The sequence below is a fragment of the Papio anubis genome, chromosome 17, assembly GCF_008728515.1.
Source record: "Papio anubis isolate 15944 chromosome 17, Panubis1.0, whole genome shotgun sequence".
Taxonomy (NCBI): Eukaryota; Metazoa; Chordata; class Mammalia; order Primates; family Cercopithecidae; genus Papio; species Papio anubis.
The window spans coordinates 67,204,273-67,227,701 of NC_044992.1; the positions used below are offsets into that span (position 1 = coordinate 67,204,273).

The window sequence follows — 23,429 nt, forward strand, 5'->3', positions numbered from 1 at the left end:
AGCAGCATGGGAGCAAACTCTAGAGCCTCCTCTGTGTGAGCAGAGGACAGCCTGGGTCCTTCCTGCCCACAGGAGACTTGGAGGTGGACCTGGATTCTCTCACCACCACTGAAGACGGCGTCAAGAAGCGCATCGTGGTGGCTGCTCGGGACAACTGGGCCAATTACTTCTCCCGCTTCTTTCCTGTCTCGGTCAGTGGCGCTGGGGTAGGGAGTTGGGATGCCAGGCCCCCAGCCTGGATCCTGGGGTGCATGGGCACAGACCCTCCACAAGCAGGAGAGCTGGGGGGCAGGCGCCAGGGGAAGGACAAAGCCCAGCCACCGGCCCTGGGCAGCTCCAGGGCATCTTGGGCAGTAGCAGGACCCAGGAGCCTGCCTGAGACCCACCACCTTCCTGTAGGGTGAGAGTGGCAGCGACGTGCAGCTGCTAGCCGTGTCCCACCGCGGGCTGCGACTGCTCAAGGTGACCCAAGCCTCCAGCCTCCGCCCACACCAGCTGAAGATTCTCTGCTCATACAGGTATGCTGGCCCACGACCCTGGGCTAGAGGTGGGGGCAGGTGGCAAGGTGACCCCAGCTCATGCCCGGCCCCTGCGCAGCTTCGCAGAGGTGCTGGGTGTGGAGTGCCGGGGCAGCTCCACCCTGCAGCTGTCGTTGAAGAGCGAGCAGCTGGTGTTGCACACAGCCCGGGCAAGGGCCATCGAGGCGCTGGTTAAGCTGTTCCTCAGTGAGCTTAAGAAGGCAAGTGTGGGGTGAGGGTTGGGAGGCCAGGCGGGCAGCCCTCACCAATGCTGCATCTCCCCGTCCGTCTGGGGGCAGGGGCTGGGAGTTTGGGCTAAATCCCTGGAAGTCTGGGGTGCTAGGTGGAGGGGGAGGCCAGCAGGGGAGCAGGTGGGAAGACAGGACAGGGAGGCGCAGGCAGGCTCCCTGCTCCAGGCCCTCACCCGCTTGCCCGCAGGACTCTGGCTATGTCATCGCCCTGCGCAGCTACATCACTGACAACTGCAGCCTCCTCAGCTTCCACCGTGGGGACCTCATCAAGCTGCTGCCGGTGGCCACCCTGGAGCCAGGTATCGCCACAGGCCAGCAGGGGCTCACACAGGGAGGGCATCCACTTGGCAGAGGCTGCCTAGGGGCGGAGGGTCCGGCGGGTGAGCCACATCCCTGGGTGCCTTCCAGGCTGGCAGTTTGGCTCTGCCGGGGGCCGTTCCGGACTCTTTCCTGCGGACATAGTGCAGCCGGCTGCCGCTCCCGACTTTTCCTTCTCCAAGGAGCAGAGGAGTGGCTGGCACAAGGGTCAGCTGTCCAACGGGGAACTAGGGCTGGCTCGGTGGGACAGGGCCTCAGAGGTGAGGAAGATGGCAGAAGGAGAACCACAGGCAAGGCCTGCCTGAGACTGAGGAAGGAAAGGGGTTTGACCGCTCCCAAGGCTGCCATGCAGTGGGACCACCCTGCTGTCCGTCTCCTGTGGCTGCCCCTCTGCCCCCTCCTGATGGCTCGCCTTGTCTCTCCAGCAAGACTGTGCACTCCTTGCAGGCAGGGCAGGGCAGGGCGGGGCTGGGCGCTGCTCTTGGGTCCCGTGTGGCACTTAGTTCAATGCTGCCCTAGCAGATGCTTAATAAACAGCTCTTCACTTTCCTGGCTTCCGGTCTTGCTCCTTTGGTGTCTGGCTGGGGAGGGATGGGGCTGGGGCAGGACCCCTGGGACAGGGCACTGGACACTCAGGTGGCACCAGGTTTCTTGTGCTCCCAGCGCCCTGCCCACCCTTGGAGCCAGGCACACAGTGACGACTCGGAGGCCACCAGCCTGCCCTCCTCTGTGTCCTATGCCTCTCTGTCCACCGACTCCCACAACTACACCATGCAGGAATTCGCCCTGCGTTACTTCCGGAAGTCCCAGGCCTTGTGAGTGCACCAGGCCGACCCCTGTGCCTGTCTATCCTCAGTCTTCCCAACAGAACGTGCCCTGCTCTGAACCACTAGGCTGTGCTCTTAGCCCAGCCTGGCTGGCTGGGATGAGGGCAGGAGGGCCAAACAAGCTGGGCTGTCTCCCCCTGCCCCCCACAGGCCGGGCCAGACAGATGGAGGTGCTACAGGGAAGGACACAGATAGCCTGGTGCAGTACACCAAGGTGAGGGAGAGGCAGGGAGGTATCTGGCCCATGGATCTGCCCTCTGACCCCCGCAGCCCCCAGACCCACAGCCTCCTGTCTTTGGCCACAGGCTCCCATTCAGGAGTCGCTCCTCAGCCTCAGTGATGACGTGAACAAGCTGGCTGTGGCCAGCTTCCTGGGTGAGTGGCCATGGGCATCCTGGGTCCCCATGTCTGCAGTGCCATGGACCTGGGTGTCTGGTCCCTTTATCTCCTTGAGCTCTGCCTGGCTCCATCCCAGTCTGCCAACTCCGGGAAGCTCACTGGTGGCTCCTGGACTCCAGGGCCCTCACCGCCTACTACTCCCACCCAAGGGTTGTGGGTTGTGTGGAGTCTGGGGTTGGAAGGCAGTCCATGGGTCCAGAGGATGCTATGTGCTGTGTGGGGCCTTGGGTACCCAGGAGCCTCAGTCTCCCCATGAGTCAAGCTGCAACCAGCTGCCCTGGCTGGCATCCATGCATTTTGAGAGTGACGCATCAGATGGCAGGTGAAGGCCCTGCACAGCAACAGCATGAGCCGGGGCCAGCCCCAGCACAGCCCCAGCTGTGTGCCCTGTTTCTTATCCTGCCTGCAGCCCTGATGCGGTTTATGGGTGACCAGTCCAAGCCCCGGGGCAAGGATGAGATGGATCTGCTCTATGAACTGCTAAAGGTAAGCCTGGGCTGTGTGACGCCCAGCGCCTGTGCCTGTCCTCCTGTCTGGGCTTGAAGGAGATCCCCTTCCCTTGGTCACTGTCCTTCAAATCATTCCAAACTATTTACTGAACACCCACTGCATGCAGGGGGTGTGGCTGTGAAGCCAGCAGGCTAAGTCTCTGCAGTGCTTACGATAACTTAGGTGTCTGGGCGTGAGAGGTCACTGGAGAGTAAGAATGCAGGGAAGGCCGGGCACGGTGGCTCAAGCCTGTAATCCCAGCACTTTGGGAGGCCGAGACGGGCGGATCACGAGGTCAGGAGATCGAGACCATCCTGGCTAACCTGGTGAAACCTCGTCTCTACTAAAAAAATACAAAAAACTAGCCGGGCGAGGTGTCGGGCGCCTGTAGTCCCAGCTACTCAGGAGGCTGAGGCAGGAGAATGGCATAAACCCGGGAGGCGGAGCTTGCAGTGAGCTGAGATCCGGCCACTGCACTCCAGCCTGGGTGACAGAGCGAGACTCAAAAAAAAAAAAAAAAAAGAATGCAGGGAAGGGGCTGCTGCAGTGGAGAAGGCTTTGTGGCAGCCTTCCTACAGGGAGGGAAGGAGTGAGCACAGGGTGACACAGAAGGGCAGGCAACAGTTCAGATGTGGTGGGAAGCCTCGGCATCATCACACACCAGCAAGGCCAGTGTGGCTGAGCCTAGTGAGCAGCACGGAGAACAGAGGATGAGGATGGGGAGCAGACGGTGGGTCCAGGCCAACACAGGCCTTGTAGCTATCATTGGCTTCTGATTTTTGGAAAGATGGGAAACCACCAAGAGGATTCTGGAGAGAGACTCGGCTTACATTTCACAGGGTCGGTCACTCGGCTGTTGTTTGGGATTCTGGGGGTCTAAGTTTAAAAGCAAAAGGAAGTTATCTCAGTGGTCCCAGGTGAGGGATGGTGCTGGCAGCAAGGGAGAAGCAGAAGATTCAGAGCCAGCAGAGTGTGCTGACCAATCGCATGTGGGCTACGGGAAGGAGGACAACTACTGTCTTCAAGGAGCAGGTCTTGGCTGGTGGAGGAATCTGTTTTGAACACGTGAGATCTGAAATCCCAGACTTCCCAGTGGAGGAGTCTGGGGTTCAAGGGAGAAGGCTGGAGGCAGGCACCTCATCAGATGGGAGCAGCTGAGGCCACAGGGAGAGGGGCAGACAGAGAGAGGTTCAAGGGCATGGCACCGCTCAGAGGTCAAGGAGTTAAGGTGAAGCCAGCAGAGATGACTAAGAGATCAGAGAAGCAGGGGCCAGACATGTGGCTCACGCCTGTAATCCCAGCACTCTGGGAGGCCGAGGTGGGTGCATCACCTGAGGTAGTTCTAGACCAACCTGGCCAACATGGTGAAACCCCATCTCTACTAAAAACACAAAAATTAGCTGGGCGTGGTGGAGCACTCCTGTAGTACTCAGAAGGTTGAGGCAGGAGAATCGCTTGAACCCAGGAGGGTGGGGACTGCAGTGAGCCGAGATGGCACCACTGCACTCCAGCCTGGGCGACAGAGCAAGATTGTCTCAAAAAATAAAATAAATATATGAAAAGACCGGGCACGGAGGCCCACACCTGTAACCCCAGCACTTTGGAGGCCAAGATGGGCGGATCATCTGAAGTCAGAGATTAAACCTGGCCAACATAGTGAAACCCCATCTCTGCTAAAAATACAAAAATTAGCCAGGTGTGGTGGCACGCCTATAGTACTCGGGAGGCTGAGGCAGGGGAATTGCTTGAACCTGGGAAACAGATTGCAGTGAGCCGAGATCACGCCATCGCGTTCCAGCCTGCGTGGCAGAGGGAGACAGGGAAGCAGCGAAGAAAGTGACTGAGTAGCCAGTGCAGTGATGCTCTTAAGCTGAGGGAGACATCTTGACCCAGCCCCCGCCCATGGCCTAGTAGGATTTCTCCAGAGCTTCAGACCCCAGGCTCACCACTCCCATCCCTCACCCCACCTGCCCTTCCTATCCCCGCAGCTGTGCCAGGAGGAGAAGCTGAGGGATGAGATTTACTGCCAGGTTATCAAGCAGGTCACGGGACACCCCCGGCTGTGAGTGGGGACCGGTGGGGTGGAGAGGCTTCTGGGGGCAGCTGGGCACTGTGGCCTGGCCAGCCTGAAGCCCGAGCTCTCTGCCCTGCAGGGAACACTGCACTCGAGGCTGGAGCTTCCTCAGCCTTCTCACAGGCTGCTTCTCTCCGTCGACCAGGCTGATGCCCTACCTGACCAAGTTCCTGCAGGATTCAGGCCCCAGCCAAGGTGCCCGTGGGAGGGGGAGATGGAGGGGGGGCAGGGGTTTCTAGGACTGGGAACTTGGAGGGCTTGGGGAGACCTGGCCACCTCATAACCCCAGCCTGGCTCCTCTGCAGAGCTGGCCCGGAGCAGCCAGGAGCACCTCCAGCGCACAGTCAAATATGGGGGGCGCCGGTGGATGCTCCCACCGGGTGAAATGAAGGCTTTCCTGGTACTGGGGGTGGCGGATGGGCATTGTGGGACACCCTGGGGTTGGGGGGGTGTCCCCCACAGGAGACCACTGGCCGACTGACCACTGGCTGACTGACCCTGCAACCTGCCTTGGCAGAAAGGACAAGCCACTCGCCTGCTTCTTATTCACCTGCCAGGAGGTGTGGATTATAGGACGAATATCCATACTTTCACGGTGAGCTTGGGGGCCACCAAGGGAGGCAGCCTTGGGCATCAGTTCTGGGCCCTCCAGCGTCCCTCCCCCTCATCACAGCCTGTCCACATGCCCAGGTGGCAGCAGAAGTGCAGGAGGAGCTGTGCCAGCAAATGGGCATCACAGAGCCTCAGGAAGTGCAGGAATTCACCCTCTTCCTCATCAAAGAGAAGGGTGAGCTTGGGGACGGAGCCTCACTGTGGGGCCCCTCCCCCGCCCGGGGGTGAGGTGGTTTGGTTTCTGCTGGGGTGGCAGGGTGGGGTGTGCGTGGTCTGAGCAGCGGTGGACCTAGGGTCCCCATGCAGGCAAGCTGGTGCGGCCCCTACGGCCTGCTGAATACCTCAACAGCGTGGCAGTGGACCAGGACGTGAGCCTGCACAGCCGGCGGCTCGGCTGGGAGACCCCACTGCACTTCGATAACTCCATCTACATCAGCACCCACTACAGCCAGGTCAGCCTGCCTGCCTCCGAGCTGCTGCTGCAGTTTGAGGGCGCGGCTTCCTGCCTGGGCGACTTCCAAGCCCCCCTCCCCACAAGGGTGTGGGTCTGTGGTGGCTGGGGGGTGACGGTGGCAAAACTAGGCTTGAGCCCCTAGAGCCACCAACTGATGGGGGCTTTGGGCCACCTCTGCTCTCCTCACCATGCTCCCCGCACAGGTGCTGCGGGACTACCTCCAGGGGAAGCTGCCGGTCAGCGCCAAGGCGGACGCGCAGCTCGCCAGGCTGGCCGCCCTGCAGCACCTCAGCAAGGCCAACAGGAACACTCCCTCAGAGTGAGTGGGGGCACCTCCCGCCCCTAAGCCCCTCCCCTTCTCCAAGGTCAAGGCCATTTGACTGGTACCCTTCCTGGCCCTAACTGGACTGGCCCAGAGCAGCGGGGCCTGGTGGACTTCTGTCCTCTTCACCCCACCGTGAGCTCCTCTGGTTCAGGGCCCTCACCTCATTTACGTGTATGGATCCCTAGTCTTGCCCACAATAGGCACTGGTTCAGTTATTTGGCACATGCTGTATGCCCAGCCCTGTACCAGGTGGTCAGGGGCCAAACTGACCCCGGCCCCGCATCCTAGGCAGGACCTGCTAGCTTATGTGCCACAGCAGCTGCAACGGCAGGTGAACATGGCCTCCATCAAGAACCTGATGGGTCAGGAGCTGAGACAGCTGGGAGGACACAGCCCCCAGGAAGCACAGATCAGCTTCATTGGTGGGTCTGGGGCTGGGACCGCTGGGGTGGGGGCTGGAGGCCAAGAGGGAAGGAATGCAGGTAGAGGGGCGAGGAGGGGTCTGCACCTGCCCTGTCCCTCTCAGCTGACCTGAGGGGCCAAGCAGCACAGGTTCCAGGGCCCTAGCAGTCAGAATTCCTGCCTGCGCCCTCTCCACCCGCAGAGGCCGTGAGCCAGCTGCCCCTCTTCGGCTATACCGTCTACGTAGCACTGAGAGTGAGCATGCAGGCCCTGTCGGGACCCGCTCTCCTGGGGCTCAACCGCCAGCATCTCATCCTCATGGACCCCAGCTCCCAGGTGGGCAGGGCTCTTGCCCCAGCTCTGGCCGAGGGACCCTTGGGCCATTCCATCACCCACAGTGACCCCTCCCTGGAGACGAGACCAGCCCTGCTCTCTGCTGCCCCCAGAATCTGTACTGTCGCATTGCCCTGAAGAGCCTGCAGCGGCTCCACCTGCTAAGCCCACTGGAGGAGAAGGGGCCCCCTGGCCTGGAACTCAACTATGGCTCAGCTGACAACCCCCAGACCATCTGGTTTGAGCTGCCACAGGTAAGTGGCCAGGCCTCTGGCCACCTTGAAAAGGTGGATGTGAGGGCCTCGCCCCGGCATGGCATGCAGTGGGAGCCCAGGCCCAGGCCGATGCCCACTGCTCCGGAGTGCTGTGGGCCGGGGCAGAGGCGAGAGGCTGGTTGGGGAGCCCTCTTGTAACAGGCCTTTCTCTGGGCAGGCCCAGGAGCTGCTATACACCACTGTCTTCCTGATAGACAGCAGTGCCTCTTGCACTGAGTGGCCCAGCGTCAACTGAGAGGAGTGTAGGCCAGGGAGAGACGAGGGTGAGGCCTCCCCTGGCCCAAGTCTCACCCAGATGGTCTGCCTTGGATGCTATCAGATCACTGTTCCAGAACCTGCCACAGCACAGCCCAGCCGGCCCACATGCAGGCCATGAGGCAGGGGCTGCTATCACGTCACCAACAGGCAAAGAAAACAGCCAGAGCCCCTCCAGGACGGCCTGGGCCCAAAGAGGGCTGCAGGAACTCGCCTGGGGAATCTGAGGTTGCCCAGTCTGAGGGAGACGCCCACCAGCCCCAGGTTCCGCCCAGGCCCCACATTAGCACAATCCCAGGCATGGGAGAAACAGCTGCTGAGGAAATAAAACTCCCCGGAGAAAAGGGCTGTGTGCACGAGTGCATGCGCCACCACACGACTTTATTCCTCTCCCAAACACCTCGTCCGGCCTGGCCTTCCTGAGCAGGAGCCGAGCAGAAACGGGGCCTGGCTGCCTTTTCTCTGCCACAGCTCTGACCCGGGCAAGGCTGGAAGCTGGCATCGTAATGGATGGGGAGTGGGTGGAGGACCTGAGGTTCCCCTGAATAGGTCCCAATACCTTGGACAGGTGGGCCTTGTCCTGACTTAAAACTCGGGGAGGGGCCACTCTTCCTTCACCTTCTTCTGGCAGCAGCTCCACCACCCTCCACCTTCTGTCCCGGACATGTGTCCTAGAAAACCCAGCCATGAGGGCCAGGAGAGGCAGGGAGGCTCTGAGAAGGGTCTATAGGCTTTGCAAGCAGAAAGAAAGGTGGGCTGACCTCTGACCTGGATTCAGGGGGTGTCTGGGGTCATCCCCAAAGCCAAGTATGGTTGGAAGGGAGAAGGACTCAAAAGCAGGCGAAGCCCAGGCTGGCCCAGGCTAGAATCTGGTGGAGGACGCGGGCCTTGCCCAGCCACCAGCTGGTCATCTCTGGGGGTCACACAGGCCGTGCCAGTCAGCTTCACTCTCACACCGAGCCCGGCCATGGAAGAAGTGCCTGATGAGGTTCTGGGCCTCTTCTTTCACTACAGATTCAGGGTGGGGGCATGACGCGAGTGTCAGCCTCCTCCCTGTAGACCACCCTCCCAACTGCCTCCTGGCCCTGGCAATGGCAGCGCTCACCGCTCCTTCCAGGAGAGGTCTTCTGAGTCAGCAAGTGTGAGAGGTGGCGGGCGAAGCCTTTAAACACCTCCTGGAAGGGAGAGGCAGAAGAGAAGCAGAGAGCAGGACCCTGCCCTGACCCCCAGAGCGACCCACAGTCACGACCCGAAGGCAAGGCAGGCCCCAGGGAGGGCGGGTGCGGGACTGGCCCTGGCCTGGCCTGCTCTGGCCCACCGTGTTCTGGGGCTCACACTCCCTGCCTCGTGCCCCCACGACACCCACATACCCCAGGCCTGGGAGAAGGCAGAGCCCACCCACTCCCCCTACCTTGGAAGCAAACTTGCCCTCCTTGTAGAAAGGGGTCAGGCACTTGACCACAACATTTGCAGCCTCCTTCAAGGAGATGCCAGGAGCTGAGAGCTGACAGGGGTCTTGAGCTGTGGGATTCAAGGTGCCCTGATCGCTGGCCAAGACGCTGCCCTTGACCTCGGCTAAGACGGAGGGCTTGGCTGAGGGGCGCAGTCTCTTCTGAGGCTGGCTCTCTGGGTTCTCCTGAGAAGGGCCACAGCAGAGGGTCACTCCTGAGTTCCCTTCCACTGACCTGCTCCCCTCCTCCAAAGACTAGGCCCCCACACCAGCCCAGCCCATCTGCCACCGGGTGTGGAAAGAAGCGCTGATATTCCCTGACCCCTTGACCAGGGCACAACAGCTCCTGGCCTCGCCCACAGCCCTTCTCTCCTTCCCAACGGCCTCATCCCTGCTGGCACCTGCTGGGATGGAGGCCGCTTGCCCTTCCATGTGTCCTTTGCAGGGGTGGGCTGGACTTCAGGGGTGCCCTGATCTCTGGGCAGGCAGGTGCTGGTGGAGGGAAGAGCAGGCATCACAGCTCTGGGTCCTAGAGGCTCCCTCATCCTAGGAGGCCTAGGAGAGCCCATCTTAGGGATGAGCTCTGAGCTTCAGACGCCCAGGGAGCAAAGGGGATGCTGCCATGTGGATTCCAGAAGATTCTATGACTACCTCTACCCTTACCTTGGCCTCTCCCTGAGGCACTCTTCAGTCTGGGGAGGGGCAGGCGAACGTCCCCCGGCTCCATCTTCCTCCCCTGTGTATTTCTCTGGGGCCATCAGCGGTCCCTGAACCCCCTCACAGGAGGGGCAGGCACCTTCTGCCTCTGGGGCTGAGGCCAGCAGAGCTGGGCTCTCCTCCCTTCGGCAGAAGAAGCGGGCGATGCTCTGAGAATCCTTGTGGGCCGCTGCGGCTAGGAGCTGCTGTTTCTTGCTAGCCCGGCCCTTGGCAAGGGAACTGCCCCCAGAGGAACTTTTTGCCTTCTTCTCAGGGGAGGGCCCTCCACAGTGAGCGCTGCCTCCAGGGACCTCCCCTCTGGGCCCAGGGAGGGGCTCACTCCTGTCCTCATCCAAGAGGCCACAGGGCCGGCTCGGGGGCTCATGCTCGCCTCCCCGCTTGGGCTGGGGGGCTTGCTCCCTGATCCGAGTCGTCTCCATGAGTTCCGTGGCCGTCTGGAACGGGCGGGAGCCTTTGGGGAAACCAGCTCCTACCCGCTTGGGTTTGAGCTGTAAATGTGAGCAGGAGGAGAGGAGGTTCAGCCCACCAGGCCCCGTCGAGGGCTCCGCTGGCTGGACCAGTCACTCACATTGGGCCGGGGCTCTCAGGAGTGTGGGAGGGAAGAGGCAGGCAGGACCCTGGTGGGGAGCCAGGCCATGGCAAGAGGTGCACCCCTGAGGGCAGAGGGGAAGTGGAGCCTTTCCTGGTCACAGGTCTGGAGGCCACTGGGCCACAGCTCACCGAGTACACATGGGAGGCCGGTGGGATGTCATACTCATTGGGCTCGGGGGGCGCAGCTTGGGCACTGCAGCTGTTGGCACTGCCTCCCACGTCATAGGGCTGCCCATCCTTGGAGGCTCTGTGGATATCAGCCACCTGGGCAGGGATGGGCAGGGAGGCTGTGGCACCCGCCAGCTCCTCCTGACATGCCCCACCCAGCCCTCCTTTTCCACTAGGCACTAGAAGTGGGTTTCTGTGGCCAGTGGCTGCAGACAACTAACTACTGGGCAAGTTTTAGGCCTCCCATCCTCACAGGGTTGGCTAAAAACACCTCCGGCTAATGGAGAATGGAGCTCTACCCCCATAAACTGTCTCTGGGGTGGGCTGGGGAGGGTGGGTTCTGGGGTGCCCGTGCCCGGAGAGCTGGCAGACAGCTTCTGCCTCAGAGCATGGAGAGGCCCCTGCAATGACCCTTGGTCCGCCTGCACCAGGCCCACCTTCTTCAGCACGCTGGCCTTGTACAGGTTGGCCACCTTAGCATTCCGGAATGTCTCATGTTCCAGCTCCACGGCCTTGGCCCGGAGGTCAGCTCTGTGGGTGCAAGGTCACCGGCACAAGGTATCAGGTGGGCCTGGGCTTCTCCCTGCCAAGCTCCTGTGGGACTCGAGGCCTGGTGGGGTAGGCCTTGGGCACAGGGATTCTGACTAGGACTCTCTGGGCACCCTGTGGTTTACTGTCCCTCAGCAGCTGCTGGCAGCACCTAAGTTGCAGCCATGTTTGGCCCTGGTGGGGTTTAGGGGCAGTCCCCTGGAGTAGGAGAGGTACAATCTGGGGAGAGGTGGCCCAAACAGGCCAGGGTTGATAGGGTCCTGCAGTCTCCAAGGGAACGAGAGCTTGGAGGGCTCCTCTGCCCAGTGACTGTGGAACTCACTCATCAGTGGTACATGTGGACTGGCGGTTACTGCTCAGCGCCTCCTCCAGAAGCCCCAGGCAGTGTTCCCGTGCCTGGCACAGGAGAGTAAGATTGGTCACACGGCCTCGAGGCTGGGGGACGGCCCTGGGGGGTGTCTGAGGAGCTGCCCGTCTCTTACCTTCACAGTCAGCCTGGGGATCCTCCTGCTACAAGCCTCTTTCAGGGGACAGTTCTCATCTGTTGGTGGGGGAGGTCCTTGGTCTTTTCATTCCACCTTCTGCACTCTGAGGTCCCCCACGCCCCAGATGAAAATCCTCCCTCCATGCCCCGGGAAGAGCCCGCAAGCCTCTAGGAACATTTTTGTACTGACCTGGGGGTACAAATTCTTCTATCTTGGGGTCTTTGCCCTGGAGGACAACATGAAGGGTCCATGAGGCGTCCTGCCCTGCCACAGGACAGTCCCATCCAGCACCAGAGAAGGGGCTGAGAGGTGCGAGCAGGGGGCCACCAGGGGCCCCGCACAGGCCACCGAGCGCCTCCCCTCACCTTGCGCAGCTGCATCTGCTTCTGATAGAAGAGGTTCCACTCCCGCTTGTGGGCCTCATCTCTGCCTTCATCCCCGCTGCCTCCAGAACCTTCGTCGTACCTAGGGACAGGCCAGGCATGAGTGGCCCTGGCCTGGACTCTGCCCTCCCCATGTGTGCTGCTGCTAGGATGGCAATGTCCCTGATGTCCTACCAGCTCAAGGGGGGACTGCAGCATCGTAGCACCTCTGGTCTGGCCTTAGCGCCAAGGGAATGCCGGACGATTCCAGTGGGTTAGAGTCCCTGGCTTCTTGGCCCCTTACCTGCTGAAGCCCCCGTAGCCCTTGCGGCCTCCCTCATACAGCTCGGGGTCAAAGCCATTCCCCTGGGAGGGCCCGATGCAGGTCTTGCTCCAACTGCTGCTGCGCTCCAAGGCCTCCAGCTGCCTCCGCACGGCCATGGGGTTCTGGCAGTGGTCGCAGCCTTTGGCGCAGGCAGGCGGCGCATCCCCGAAGTACTTGGCAATGGCAGCATGGCGGCACCTGGAGCAGGCAGCACCGCAGAGGTGAGGGGTGGAGAGCCCAGCCGGCTGGCATCTGTTCACCCGAGCCCTAATCGCTGGCCGAGCGAGCACTGCCATGTCCGGCATCATGCCAGAGCCCCACACCCCTCATCTCATCCAAGCCGCACCGGGCATCGTTTGGCTCTGCCCACTACACAGATGAGGACAATGAGGTGAACAAACTTTCCCGAGGTCACGCAACACATGGGGGTCTCCCGGGAAGCAGGATATGAACCCCACTCTGTCCAGTTACTCCTCTGCTCCTCCCCTCTGTCCTCTGGCAATGGGATGTACTGCACAGAGTTCAGACTCTGGGTGCAGATGCCGGCTCTGCCATGAAGGCTGTCTTCTGGTTACACACTTCACCTCCTAAAGCCTATGCGTTCCCATCAGTAAGATGGTGCAGGCCGGGCGCGGTGGCTCAAGCCTGTAATCCCAGCACTTTGGGAGGCCGAGACGGGCGGATCACAAGGTCAGGAGATCGAGACCATCCTGGCTAACCCGGTGAAACCCCGTCTCTACTAAAAAAATACAAAAAACTAGCCGGGCGAGGTGGCGGGCGCCTGTAGTCCCAGCTACTCGGGAGGCTGAGGCAAGAGAATGGCATAAGCCCGGGAGGCGGAGCTTGCAGTGAGCTGAGATCCGGCCACTGCACTCCAGCCTGGGCAACAGAGCGAGACTCTGTCTCAAAAAAAAAAAAAAAAAAAAAAGATGGTGCAGCAAGGCACCGACCTCATGGACTGAGTGAAGATGGCTGAGATGTCTGAAGTGCATTACAGTATAGTCACACCTCATGGAATGACTGCATAGCCAACAGTGGTCCCCTAAGATTCTAACACTGTATTTCTACTGTACCTTTTCTATGCTTATGTGTGCTTAGATATGTGAATACCACTGTGTTACAACTGCATATGGTACTTGGGACAGTAACATGATGTACAGGTTTGTAGTCTAGGAGCAACAAGCTGTACCATATGGCCTGGGTGTGTAGGAGGCTATGCCGCTTAATATTTTTTTTTCCTTCTCTTCCCTGGAATTGCCGTTTGATTTCCTTAAGTATACTCTGTGACTGTGCAATGACAAGTTAAATTTCTCAAAACTTATTTGCATTGCTAAGGCAGCCATGACTGTGTAGTAATATGTCCCATCATCAACTTCTGAGGGTGTCACAGGTGGGGCCTTTAGCCAGGGAGACGCAGCCTTGCCTGGAGTCCTCCTCTCGTCTTCCTCTGTCTCAACCCTGCTGCAGCCCTCCTGGGGTGAGTGGCCTCTGCCCATGCTGGGAGCAGGGAGCAGCCTCTGGCTGGCCCACGAGGCTCTGTCACATCTCTGTTCCCTATGCATGGGGGTGGCTGTCGACCCTTGGGGCAGGTGCAGAGGCTGCAAGAGGGGCCATAGCTCTCTCAGGCTCCTTACAAACAGCCATTCCTGCCCCCAGGAACGTGGCACAGGGTAGGGAAGCCCAAGAAGAGATGCTGGAACAGAGGCAGGGCTGTCTGGGGTGCCACATCCCAGGGACGAGAATAGCTGGTGTTAACTGCTGTAACTAGAACTCCTCCCAGTGTGAGCACTGCTGGGGCTGCAAGAAGCCCTTTGAGGGGCTGCGACCCCAAGGCGCAGGCTCAAAGATCCAAGGCTGATTGTAACACCCCCCTAAGGAAGCAGGGCCTGGCTGACTTTCCTTTAGCTGAGTGTACGCAGCTCGGAAGCCTGACCTGAGCTGGGACAGCCAAGGCGGCCACCAGAGGGTGCTCCTGCCCCCGCTCTGCTCCAAAGAGTAAATGCGACAAACGGTCCATCCCCAAGAGTCCGTGCATCTGCACAGCGGCCGCCTGTCCAGCCTTCTGGGAGGCTCTGGCATCCAAGTGGTGTGACCACATGGCTGGCTTCCTCCCCCTGCCCTCCCCAAGCCCTGACTCACTGGGGTTTTGTGCTCGGACTCAAAGAGCTCCATTGACAGCGGGGCTGGGGTCAGTTTCTCTCCACACAGCCTGGCCTGCTGGGTGGCACAACCAGGCAAATGTCACAGGGCCCGGCCCCTGGACTCTGGAGCCCTGCCCTGACAGCTGGGCCAGGAGTGCAGTCACAGCCCCGGCAGAAGGCCCTCACCTCACGAGGAACATGAGGTGCCTTGCCGGGCACGCAGGCCACTCCCAGGTCACTCAGGATTCCAAGTTCTCCCCCAAGACGCCTTCAGATGCTGAGTGGTACAAGGGCCTCCCCAGGGACTGGCTGCAAAGCCTCCTGCTCAGCTTGGGAGGGCACCAGCTCCCCACTGTTTACTGTTGTTCCTGAGAGGCCAGAGGGAGGGGCCAGCCAGGGAGTGGCCAGAGGGACAGAAGGGGTGGCCTTCCCGAGGGCAGGGTGGGTGCCCCAGACCTGAAAGCACTGCAGGACTCCCCTCCACAGGCTCAGGTGGCGCCTCCCCAGGGTCCTCCTGGCCAGGGAGGCCCTCCCTGGGCCCACCTAGAACTGCATGAGCCGACTTCTTTCTTCAGCTCCCAACTCAGGCCCAGCCCACAGTATGGGAGTAGGGGAGAGGGAGAGGAGGGGGAAGGAGGAAGAAAGAGGAGAGAGGGAGCTCATCCTGTCCCCGAGCAGCCCTCTCAGGGCAGAGGTGAGGCACCAGGACATGAAGTTGGAGGACAAGTTCCCAAGCAGGGCTTCCTCGGGCTCCCCCTCGCGACGGTAATTTGACACTTGGATCTCCAGGACGACCAACAACAAAAAAGCCAGGCAGAGACAGCAGCTGGCTGTCAGCAGAGGGGCTGGGCTGAGGCGCCCAGGGGAGCAGCGGCACCCGGCACCCACGGAGGAAGTACGAGGACAGCACGTGGAGGCTCCGCGCTGGGGCACTGCTGCTCAGCCCCCGACACCTGAGCTCCCAGGTGAGTGGAAATGGCCACAGAAGAAGGGGGGATAGTGAGGGAGCAGCAAGGGTCTCCTGCCCCCAGGGTGAAGGGCCACAGTCTACCATAAACACGGAGAGGTCTTGGGGGACACGCTGGGTCACTTTCCTGCAGGGAAATCAGGCAGCCTCCTGCACGCACCTGCACTCTCCCTCCTGCTGGGACCCTGCACTAGGGGAGGGCCGGGGGCTCTGCTCAGAGCGCCTCCCGCTCCGTCTGCTGTGCAGCAGAGGGGCCCCGAGGGCCTGCTTGTTCTGCAAGTTCATTTCAGCTCTTTTATTCAGGGGGCTTAAAAGAGGGATTTGGCTGTCCAGCTTGGAAGAGAACGGCTGCCGGCCTGCTGAGCCTCCCTTTTTCCCAGGATTAGGGCAGAGCCCTGTCGAGGTCAGTGCGGGGTCTGCCCAGCCAGTGTGTGGCACCCCCAGCATGCAGCAGGACTCCACCCATCTGTGTCTGTTCGGGGGCTTGGCCCACTCACTGCCGGTATTCTCAGTTCAGGGCTCAGCCTGGGTCCTCCTCCCTGGGCCCACCTAGAACTGCATGAGCTTCCAGATCTCCCTCTGGTGACGAGCCTGGAACACCAAACCAGGAACCTGGATGACTGACTTTCAACCCAGGCTCAGGTGGGGAGGTCACAGAAATGAGGCTGGGAGGGACCACGCTGGCAACCAGGACCTCTGCTGTGCCACTGTGACGCACAGGTTGATGTGACACCGCCCCTAAGGAAGCAGGGCCCGACTGTTTGGTTCTTTGGGGAGCACTGAGAGCAGCCCTCCTGGGCAGGGCCCGTGAGCCGAGGCTGCCTACTCCTGCCTCCCTGTCCTCAAGCCAGCGTTAAAGCCACCACCTCCCATATGTTTTCCTCAAAGCAAACAAGCTGGCATCTAGTAAGAAAGGAAAACAATGACCCAGGGAAATGTGGAAACCAAGGACCAGCCCACCTGTTCCCAGCTCGGCAGAGGCTGGGGGCTTCGGCTGGGGCTGGTGCCTGTGGAGACAAGCTCCTGTGGTGTTGGGAGGCGCACAGCAGGGAAAGAGTCAGGCCAGGTGGCGGTGAGGGCACAGTGGTGAGCCTGGAAACCCCACTGGCTGTCACTCACAAGACGCCCCAGGCAGGCAGGTGGGGATCCCTGTCCTGCATCCACAGGACACAAGTGGACAGGGTCTCTCCAACATAGTCCCTGAACCAGGACAGAGAGGGAATGAACGGCCAGTTTCTGCAGCTGCAGAAGGAGCGCCTACTGTTTCTAACACCAGCAGCAGAAAGCCCTTCCTCCTGTCCTGGGTGGCTACAGGAGCAGGGCCTGCCAGGGGTTCAAGCACCACTTTCTACTTCTAGTTGGAGCCAGGGCAAAAAGGGGAGTCACCCAAAGGCTCAGTGCCAGAAACAGGGGCATCCCCCTGGCTGCTCAGGCACAGGACCCTGCAAATCTCCCACAAGTGTCAGTTATGCCTCCTTCTAGTTGGACCTCAAACAAGATAATGCCCAGTAGGGCAAGAGTGGCTGAAACCCACCATGACGAAACAACAGGGCAGAGCAAGCAGCCCTCTGGGCCCCGCGCCGCCAGCACATCTCGCTTATCAGTCTCAAACACGCCGCCTGCTGCCAGCCCTTCCTTGTGGGGCGCCTGGGGTTGTAGTATCAGCTCTGCGAGGAGGAAACAGGGAAGCTTTGGGACCAAGTGGCAGCTGTCTGGCCTGCGGGACGCCTGCCTGTTGCAAGGCTCCGTGTGCCAGGAGATGCCACACAAAGGAATGCTTCCCATCCCTCCGGCTCTGTCAGCCTTCCCTGCCCTGCGTGTTTCCCCTGTGCTGACCACTACTGCAGCCAGGGCGCACCCTCTGAAGGCTCCAAGCAGGGCTGGCTGGGCAGCCTGGGCAGCAGGATGGCCTGGTGGCAGCTGGGCTACACTCCCTCTTAGGGCCAGAGGAAGCCACCACTTGCTCTGGCAGCCACTCAGGAACCCCTGAGGATCCTGAGAAACCTCCAACCAAGGCACTACTGAGTGTGGCGCTGGGAGGGATTCTAGTTGCCCTGGTTCACAGGTGGGCACTACCGAGCGTGGGGTTGGGAGGGACTGGTTGCCCTGGTTCATAGGTGGGAAGGGTGGTTTCTGAAGGTGTTGGGTGAACCTGAGATAGAAAGACTGGAAAAATACAGGATCATCAGTAGCCCTCCTGGGCTTCCCTGCCTTCCTCCTGCCAAACCTAGGAAGGGAAAGGGGAGGAGAGGTGGCCAGCCTCAGCGCTCCCATGTTCCCCTCGCCACAGCTGGGAACACTAAGGTTCCCTTAGGAGCCGCGGCTGGGGCACACGCCACACAGTCACCTGACGGCTGCTGGTTATATTGGGCACCAAGCATCAGGCACTCCTTGGCCTGGCTTTAAATAGCCCGCTGGGAAGACCGGCTGGGGACTGGCTGGAATGCGCGTCCTCCTCTTTAGAGAACAGGAACCCCCTGTTCCCCCACCTGCTCCATGAAGGTTCAGTCGCGGGCTTATGCTCCAAATGACAAGAGATCAACTGCAAAACAAAGGGGGTCCTGGGGTTCCTCTCCAGCTCTCTGGGGGCAGAACAGCCACGTCCAATGGTCCCACTTCCGCTCACTGTGTGACAGGATATCGTCTGAGTAGCCCTGGATCAGACCCCAGGGCTGGGTGAGGCTGGCCATGCCTGGCTGGCAAATTCAGCCTCCAGTCAGCCCCCTAGGGAAGCCCTGGGCACAAAGCTATGCCACTATCCACAGCCGCAGCCTGCTGCTGCTGGGAACTGACACTTTTCCCAGCTGGGGGCCGGGGTCCACCCGGCATGAGTCTGCAGCTCTCCCACTTTGCAGACCCTGGAGGCTGGCCAGAGCTCCTCAGCAACAAACCCCACTTTTCCTGCACCGGTAAATTTAGCCTCAGTCCAACCATCTTCCTCCCTGTTCTGGTGAGCATGACCCCAGGTCTCCATGCCACTTCTCGCTCATAAGGAAAAGCTCCCCCCGCTATCTCTCCCTGCCCGCGTCCTCTTTTAAGGAGTGTCTCTGCTGGGCTACACGAGGCTGTGTAGGCACAGTGCCAATCAAGCTGAAAACGCCAGACCAAGTGCAGAGAGGGAGGGGAGAAAGGCAGCCGAGCTCCTGAACCATGCACCAACTGTCCCGTAAGGGACACTATCGGCATTGTCGTCCCTCTAAGAATGACGGAACTTGGAAAGCTAGGAGGTACCGGACCAAGAGGGGACCACTCTCCTTGTGCAAGCCTGCTCCACCTGGCCAGAGGGAATGTCCCATTCGGTCTGACCAGAGGGGTCAGTCCTACGCTCAGGCTGGCTAGGCACACAAGACCTGTACCTGTGGTGACAAGGACTCCAGGTAGTCTCAAAGGGCCTGGTGTGGCCCCGGCCTGGTGGTGATATGCTGATAAAAGCAGCTTCAGATCCACAACGTGGGCTGGGGCTGGCCGAGCACAGCCGGTTGGCTTCCAGGGGGCTCTGGGCCCTGGCTGCTATACTGAGCCCACTGCAAGGGCAGTGCCCTCAGGGGGGCAGCTCCTGGCTATCTTGCTGGTCTAAGCTGGAGACAGGCCTCCATGGGGAGATAGCGTGGGGCACCAGTGGGGGTGCTGGCTGAGGCCCTGTCCTGCTGTGTAACCTCAGAGAAGCTGCTTGCTCTCTTGCGTCTCAGTTTCCCCATGTGTAGAAGGAAGGAGGTGGGAATGGATGATCTGTGGCATTCTAGGACCCTATGCCTCTCAGTACATTTGAAAACTGAGATCCTCACCTCTGCAGAAATGCAGTCACTCCAGGTGAGGTGTGAGAAGCTGGGTGGATCTAACTCAGGGAACCTCCTGCTTTTGACAGGAACTCACCTAATTTTCCACGGAGCCATCTTCTGCCTGCCACCCTCATTGTCACTTAAAAAAACAGCTCCCAAGGCCAAGCGCAGTGGCTCACATCTGTAATCCCAACACTTTGGGAGGCCAAGGAGGGCGGGTTACCTGAGGTCAGGAGTTCAAGACCAGTCTGGCTAACATGGTGAAATCCCGTTTCTACTAAAACTACAAAAATTAGCTGGGCATGGTGGCACGCACCTGTAATCCCAGCTACTCGGGAGGCTGAGGCAGGAGAATCACTTGAACCTGGGAGGCAGAGGTTGCAGTGAGCTGAGATCATGCCATTGCACTCTAGCTTGGGCAACAAGAGGGAAACTACATCTCAAAAAAAACCAAAACCAAAACCAAAACCATAGCTCCCCACCTCCAGCTTGCCTGCCTTCCTTCAGGGCACACACCACAGACATCCTAGGACAGGCACCTAAAAGGTGTTGGGGGTGCTAGTGACGGTGCACGGGGGTGACAGCCCCCAAAGCCAGTGAGAGTCCTCCCAGGGGGGCATTCTCATGTGCTGGGCACCACCCCCGTGGCTGTCTACAACATGCTGCTAGATGGTCAGTCCTCCCAACAGCCTCAAAACATGAGCATCTCATTCCATATCAGAGACATGAAGCAATCTGTTCATGTCACAAAAGGAAGATGGAAGTGGCATTCAAGGAGGGGCAGCTGAAAACACTAGAGCAGGCCCCTGGCAGAGAAGGAAATCCAGAAGGTACATGCTGGCTGCCATCTTCCTTCTGAAGGACTATGAGGCAGAAGAGGGGGCAAGGTCTAAGTGACCACAAGTGGGACTAACTGGGGGCCAGGAGGGAGTCCGACCTTCTGCAGTAGGTGGGCTGCCTCAGCAGGCGGGGGTTCCTCACCATCCTGGGTGCTAATGCAAATGCCACATGGCCTCAAGGATGGCCGCAGGCCAAGTGCAGGGTGGAGGGCTCTGTTCAATGACCTTCACGGTGGTTCTAAACCAGCTCTGCCAAGGCAGCAGCACTGGGAGTGACCGGCCTCACTGACTGCAGCCATCCCAGCGAGAACCGGCTGAGACCCGGGATGAGGCAATGATCATTACAGGGGCACGAGCCCCTGGCCACCTGTCCCCACCACCACCCTGGATTAGAGCAACTGCCTTGGTGAACAGGATCAGGCTGGGTTGGGACAAGGCTGTCTCTGGCCCCTCTCTGAAGAGGCACCAGCTCCCTCATGCCCACAGGAGAGGCAGAAGGGGAAAGCGGCTCAAAGACACAACAGCCCGACAGCCTCAGCCTGGAGCTGCACCTTGGGCTTCTTGGGCACCCTGAGACAGGAAGAGGCTCTTCTGGGGCAGGGCTGGGAGTGGAGAGGACTTTCCTGGTCAGGCCAGAGAAACAGATGAAGCCAGCAGGGGAAGGGCTGGCTTGATATCCTGGGCCTCCTGACCCCCTCCCAACAGACAGGACAGAAACCCTGGCAAAACCTAGAGGGACACGGTGCAGCCTCCTGCCTCCGGCAGAACATGCATGAGTGCAGAAACTGGGCTGGTGGGAGAGGCTGGGCAGCCTGGGAGACAGGGGGGCAGTTTTCACCTCTGACTGACCCTGGCCAGAAGCCCCATGAACCTGCTCTTGGGAGAACCTGCTCCTTCTGTCCCCACATTGATGGAAGGCAAGATAACCAGTTTGGCATCCTATGCCAGTCTCCCCACCCCGAGGGGACCCGGGTGCCAGGAGGGAGCTGTGCCAGTCCCAAGCACCTGGGCAAAACCTAGGAGTGGTACCTCAAGACAAGGGAACGGAACAACGAAGACAGAAACCACCACCAGCTTCAGCCTTGGCTGGCAGCCCCCGAAGCAAGCCCTTGGTCTCACTGTCCTCACCGGTTTCCTCCATCCTGAGCTGTGTCAGCTGGGTGGGGACTGAGGGCCACCACTAGGTGGAAGTCACCAGGGGTGCAATGTGTGAGACCTGACAAACTTGTTCTGCGGGCTGCGGATGGGTGCGAGGGTGGAATCTCAGTGCTGCGGCCAGTGTTGGGCCAGCCGTGGAGGCTCCAGGTGTTCTCTCTGCCCCAGCACAGCCCGGCAGGAGCCCCGACAGGAAGCCAGCGCAGCATGGCCGCCACCGACTTCGTGCAGGAGATGCGTGCTGTGGGTGAGAGGCTGCTGCTCAAGCTGCAGAGACTGCCCCAGGCTGAGCCCGTGGAGATCGTGGCCTTCTCAGTCATCGTCCTTTTCACAGGTTAGTTGGGGCACTCAGAGCCCTATGGCTCTCCCTGGCATCTGGGAGCGACCACACCATGGTGCCAGCCACAGGGCTGGCAGAGGTGGCAGGTGTCTCCCGGATCAAGGAGGAAAACCAGTTGTCCTTTGGGGGAAGCCAAGGGAGTTCCCTCATCCTCTGATATGCTGCTTGGGTGATGGGTGGTGCTGGGGACTGGGCCCCACAGTACCCCGGGATCCCAAACACGGGGATGATGGGAGCCAGGCTTGGGCAGCGAAACAGAAGATACAACATGGAGGAGGTTGGTCCTGGCGGCTGGCATGGGGACCGCCAACACCTCTCACCAGCCTCTCAGGTCTTTCTGACCTCTCCACCAGACCTGTGGGGGAAAGACCCTGGCACGCAGTGGGTTTCTCTGGGAGGAGGACGGGCATCCTTTCTCTCCCCAGCCTGAGTCCCGTGCTCTCACCCGGCCCTCCAGCCACTGTTTTGCTGTTGCTGCTGATAGCCTGCAGCTGCTGCTGCACTCACTGCTGCTGCCCTGAGCAGAGAGGCAGGAAGGTCCAGGTGCAGCCGACACCACCATGACAGACAGGGGATGGCTGAGGAGAAGCTGGAGAGGAGATGACCAACGCTATGACACAGGCCATCAGCCTGGCCCTGCAGCCCTCACCCCTCAAGACCAGGCTCCCCTGGCCCCAGCTCTGGCCCGGCCCAGGTACCTGGACGCTGACAACTTGAGCCCTACCAAGGAAACCAGGGCTGGTATAGGTGCAAACCTCTCATCTGCCAGTGGACACTGGGTGCTGGGGAGTCAGCTGTTTCAAAGACTGGGTCAACTGCCTGGGCTTCTTCGCCTACCTGCACTTTTTAACAAAACAAGGAAGTAGGGGTACCCATACCTTGATGGAGAACAGCCCCCACCTGTGGGCAATTGGCCCTTGGGGCTCTGCTGATCCATGCCAAAGAGGAGCAAGGCAATCAGAGGGGCTTTGTGCAATAGCTTCTGCATCCGAGCTCCTGCCACAGCGTAAGCATGTCAGTATTCTAGTCCAGTATTTGCCGGTTTCCAAGTAAAAGCTTTTGTGTTACGTTTCTGCGGTGCCGGACTCCCTGAGGTTGGGCTGGGCTCTGTGCATCGGGAGTGGATATAGCTGGTGCCTGTCCTTCCCAGGCCTCTGCTTTCCCTGTGCCCACAAAAGCTGGAAAACCACGCAGAGAAGCGTGCCACACAGGCGGTAACACCACGGGACCCGTGGATGGTGCCATGAAATTCCTGTCATGCATCAGCTGCTAATGAGCTCTGCCAGGCCGAGGCACTACTCTGCAGTGGCAGAGACTGTGTTTGCCCAAAGGCATGGTGCTAGGCTCAGGAATGGCACTTCAATCTGTCCACTGCCTGCACCTTTGGCTTGCACACCCCACACTTTCCAGAGAACTTTCCAGGTAGAGCTACGAACCCAGGAGTGAGGGGAGGCTCCAGAAATGCCAATGGGTCCAGACAGAGCATCCTGAGGTGCCTCCCCGGGGCTTCCCCAGAGCCACGAGAAGTCTGTGTTTTTCACATGCTTCCATCATCTTGGCCTGCGACCTGGGAGCAGAGCCCTGTCTACCTGGGAAACATGTCATGGAGAGGGGAATGCCAGCCACTGTCACACCCCCGCCATTTCCAGCTGGCAGTCCAGGCCACACTGGCAATAGCAGGCAGGGAGGGGAAGCTCTCACCCTCTGGTTTCACTTTCTAGTGTCCACGGACTTGTCTGACAGGTTTAGGTTAAAGACCTGGAGAGTAAATGTTTTCATACAAAAGAAAAGAAATTCAAAAATTTGCCCATTCTCAGCCCCCTCCAAAGAACAGGATTCAGAATAATGATGATGATGATGATGATGATGAAGATGGCTAAATTTACTGAGGGGTTACACATACTCAGCATTGTCTTCAGCATTTTGGTGCAGATAAACTCATTTACTCATCACAGTACCTCCACGTTGAAGATACCACTGTTACCCCCATTTTAGAGATGAGGAAACTGGGCCTCAGCAATGCTGGGTG

General features: G+C 59.9%; 3 protein-coding genes across 8 annotated transcripts in view; 2 read left to right on the forward strand and 1 right to left on the reverse strand.

The window, feature by feature from the left end:
- Nucleotides 1-7,876, forward strand: part of MYO15B (myosin XVB) — a 38,421-nt gene extending 30,545 nt beyond the window's left edge. The window contains exons 46-65 of the mRNA XM_021927974.2: nt 73-191; nt 400-518; nt 598-739; nt 957-1,068; nt 1,178-1,347; nt 1,751-1,902; nt 2,065-2,128; nt 2,220-2,289; nt 2,723-2,799; nt 4,791-4,864; nt 4,956-5,071; nt 5,182-5,276; nt 5,394-5,471; nt 5,567-5,663; nt 5,795-5,940; nt 6,146-6,261; nt 6,556-6,689; nt 6,872-7,005; nt 7,116-7,256; nt 7,435-7,876. Of these exons, the coding sequence (XP_021783666.2) occupies nt 73-191; nt 400-518; nt 598-739; nt 957-1,068; nt 1,178-1,347; nt 1,751-1,902; nt 2,065-2,128; nt 2,220-2,289; nt 2,723-2,799; nt 4,791-4,864; nt 4,956-5,071; nt 5,182-5,276; nt 5,394-5,471; nt 5,567-5,663; nt 5,795-5,940; nt 6,146-6,261; nt 6,556-6,689; nt 6,872-7,005; nt 7,116-7,256; nt 7,435-7,512 (2,234 nt within the window). The 3' untranslated portion in view covers nt 7,513-7,876. The remainder of the gene's footprint in view (nt 1-72; nt 192-399; nt 519-597; nt 740-956; nt 1,069-1,177; nt 1,348-1,750; nt 1,903-2,064; nt 2,129-2,219; nt 2,290-2,722; nt 2,800-4,790; nt 4,865-4,955; nt 5,072-5,181; nt 5,277-5,393; nt 5,472-5,566; nt 5,664-5,794; nt 5,941-6,145; nt 6,262-6,555; nt 6,690-6,871; nt 7,006-7,115; nt 7,257-7,434) is intronic.
- A 4-nt stretch (nt 7,877-7,880) lies between these two features.
- Nucleotides 7,881-23,429, reverse strand: part of RECQL5 (RecQ like helicase 5) — a 40,855-nt gene continuing 25,306 nt past the window's right edge. For 3 of the 6 annotated variants that reach the window (XM_021927976.2, XM_003913437.5, XM_009191246.4), the window contains exons 9-20: nt 12,159-12,377; nt 11,858-11,957; nt 11,682-11,718; nt 11,490-11,548; nt 11,330-11,403; nt 10,896-10,989; nt 10,420-10,554; nt 9,646-10,187; nt 9,384-9,474; nt 8,944-9,168; nt 8,638-8,707; nt 7,881-8,540 (exon numbers count right to left, since the gene is read on the reverse strand). In XM_021927976.2, coding sequence (XP_021783668.2) covers nt 8,440-8,540; nt 8,638-8,707; nt 8,944-9,168; nt 9,384-9,474; nt 9,646-10,187; nt 10,420-10,554; nt 10,896-10,989; nt 11,330-11,403; nt 11,490-11,548; nt 11,682-11,718; nt 11,858-11,957; nt 12,159-12,377 — 1,747 coding nt within the window. In that variant the 3' untranslated portion in view covers nt 7,881-8,439. Of the gene's footprint in view, nt 8,541-8,637; nt 8,708-8,943; nt 9,169-9,383; nt 9,475-9,645; nt 10,188-10,301; nt 10,555-10,895; nt 10,990-11,329; nt 11,404-11,489; nt 11,549-11,681; nt 11,719-11,857; nt 11,958-12,158; nt 12,378-23,429 lie in introns of those variants that run through there. The other 3 variants (XR_002517788.2, XR_002517789.2, XM_021927978.2) reach the window with 3 other exon arrangements.
- On the forward strand, nt 15,179-22,471 carry SMIM5 (small integral membrane protein 5). The gene is made up of 3 exons (XM_009191249.3): nt 15,179-15,285; nt 21,229-21,394; nt 21,858-22,471. The coding sequence occupies exons 2-3, from the start codon at nt 21,268-21,270 to the stop codon at nt 21,962-21,964; spliced, it is 234 nt and encodes a 77-aa protein (XP_009189513.1). The 5' UTR covers nt 15,179-15,285; nt 21,229-21,267; the 3' UTR covers nt 21,965-22,471.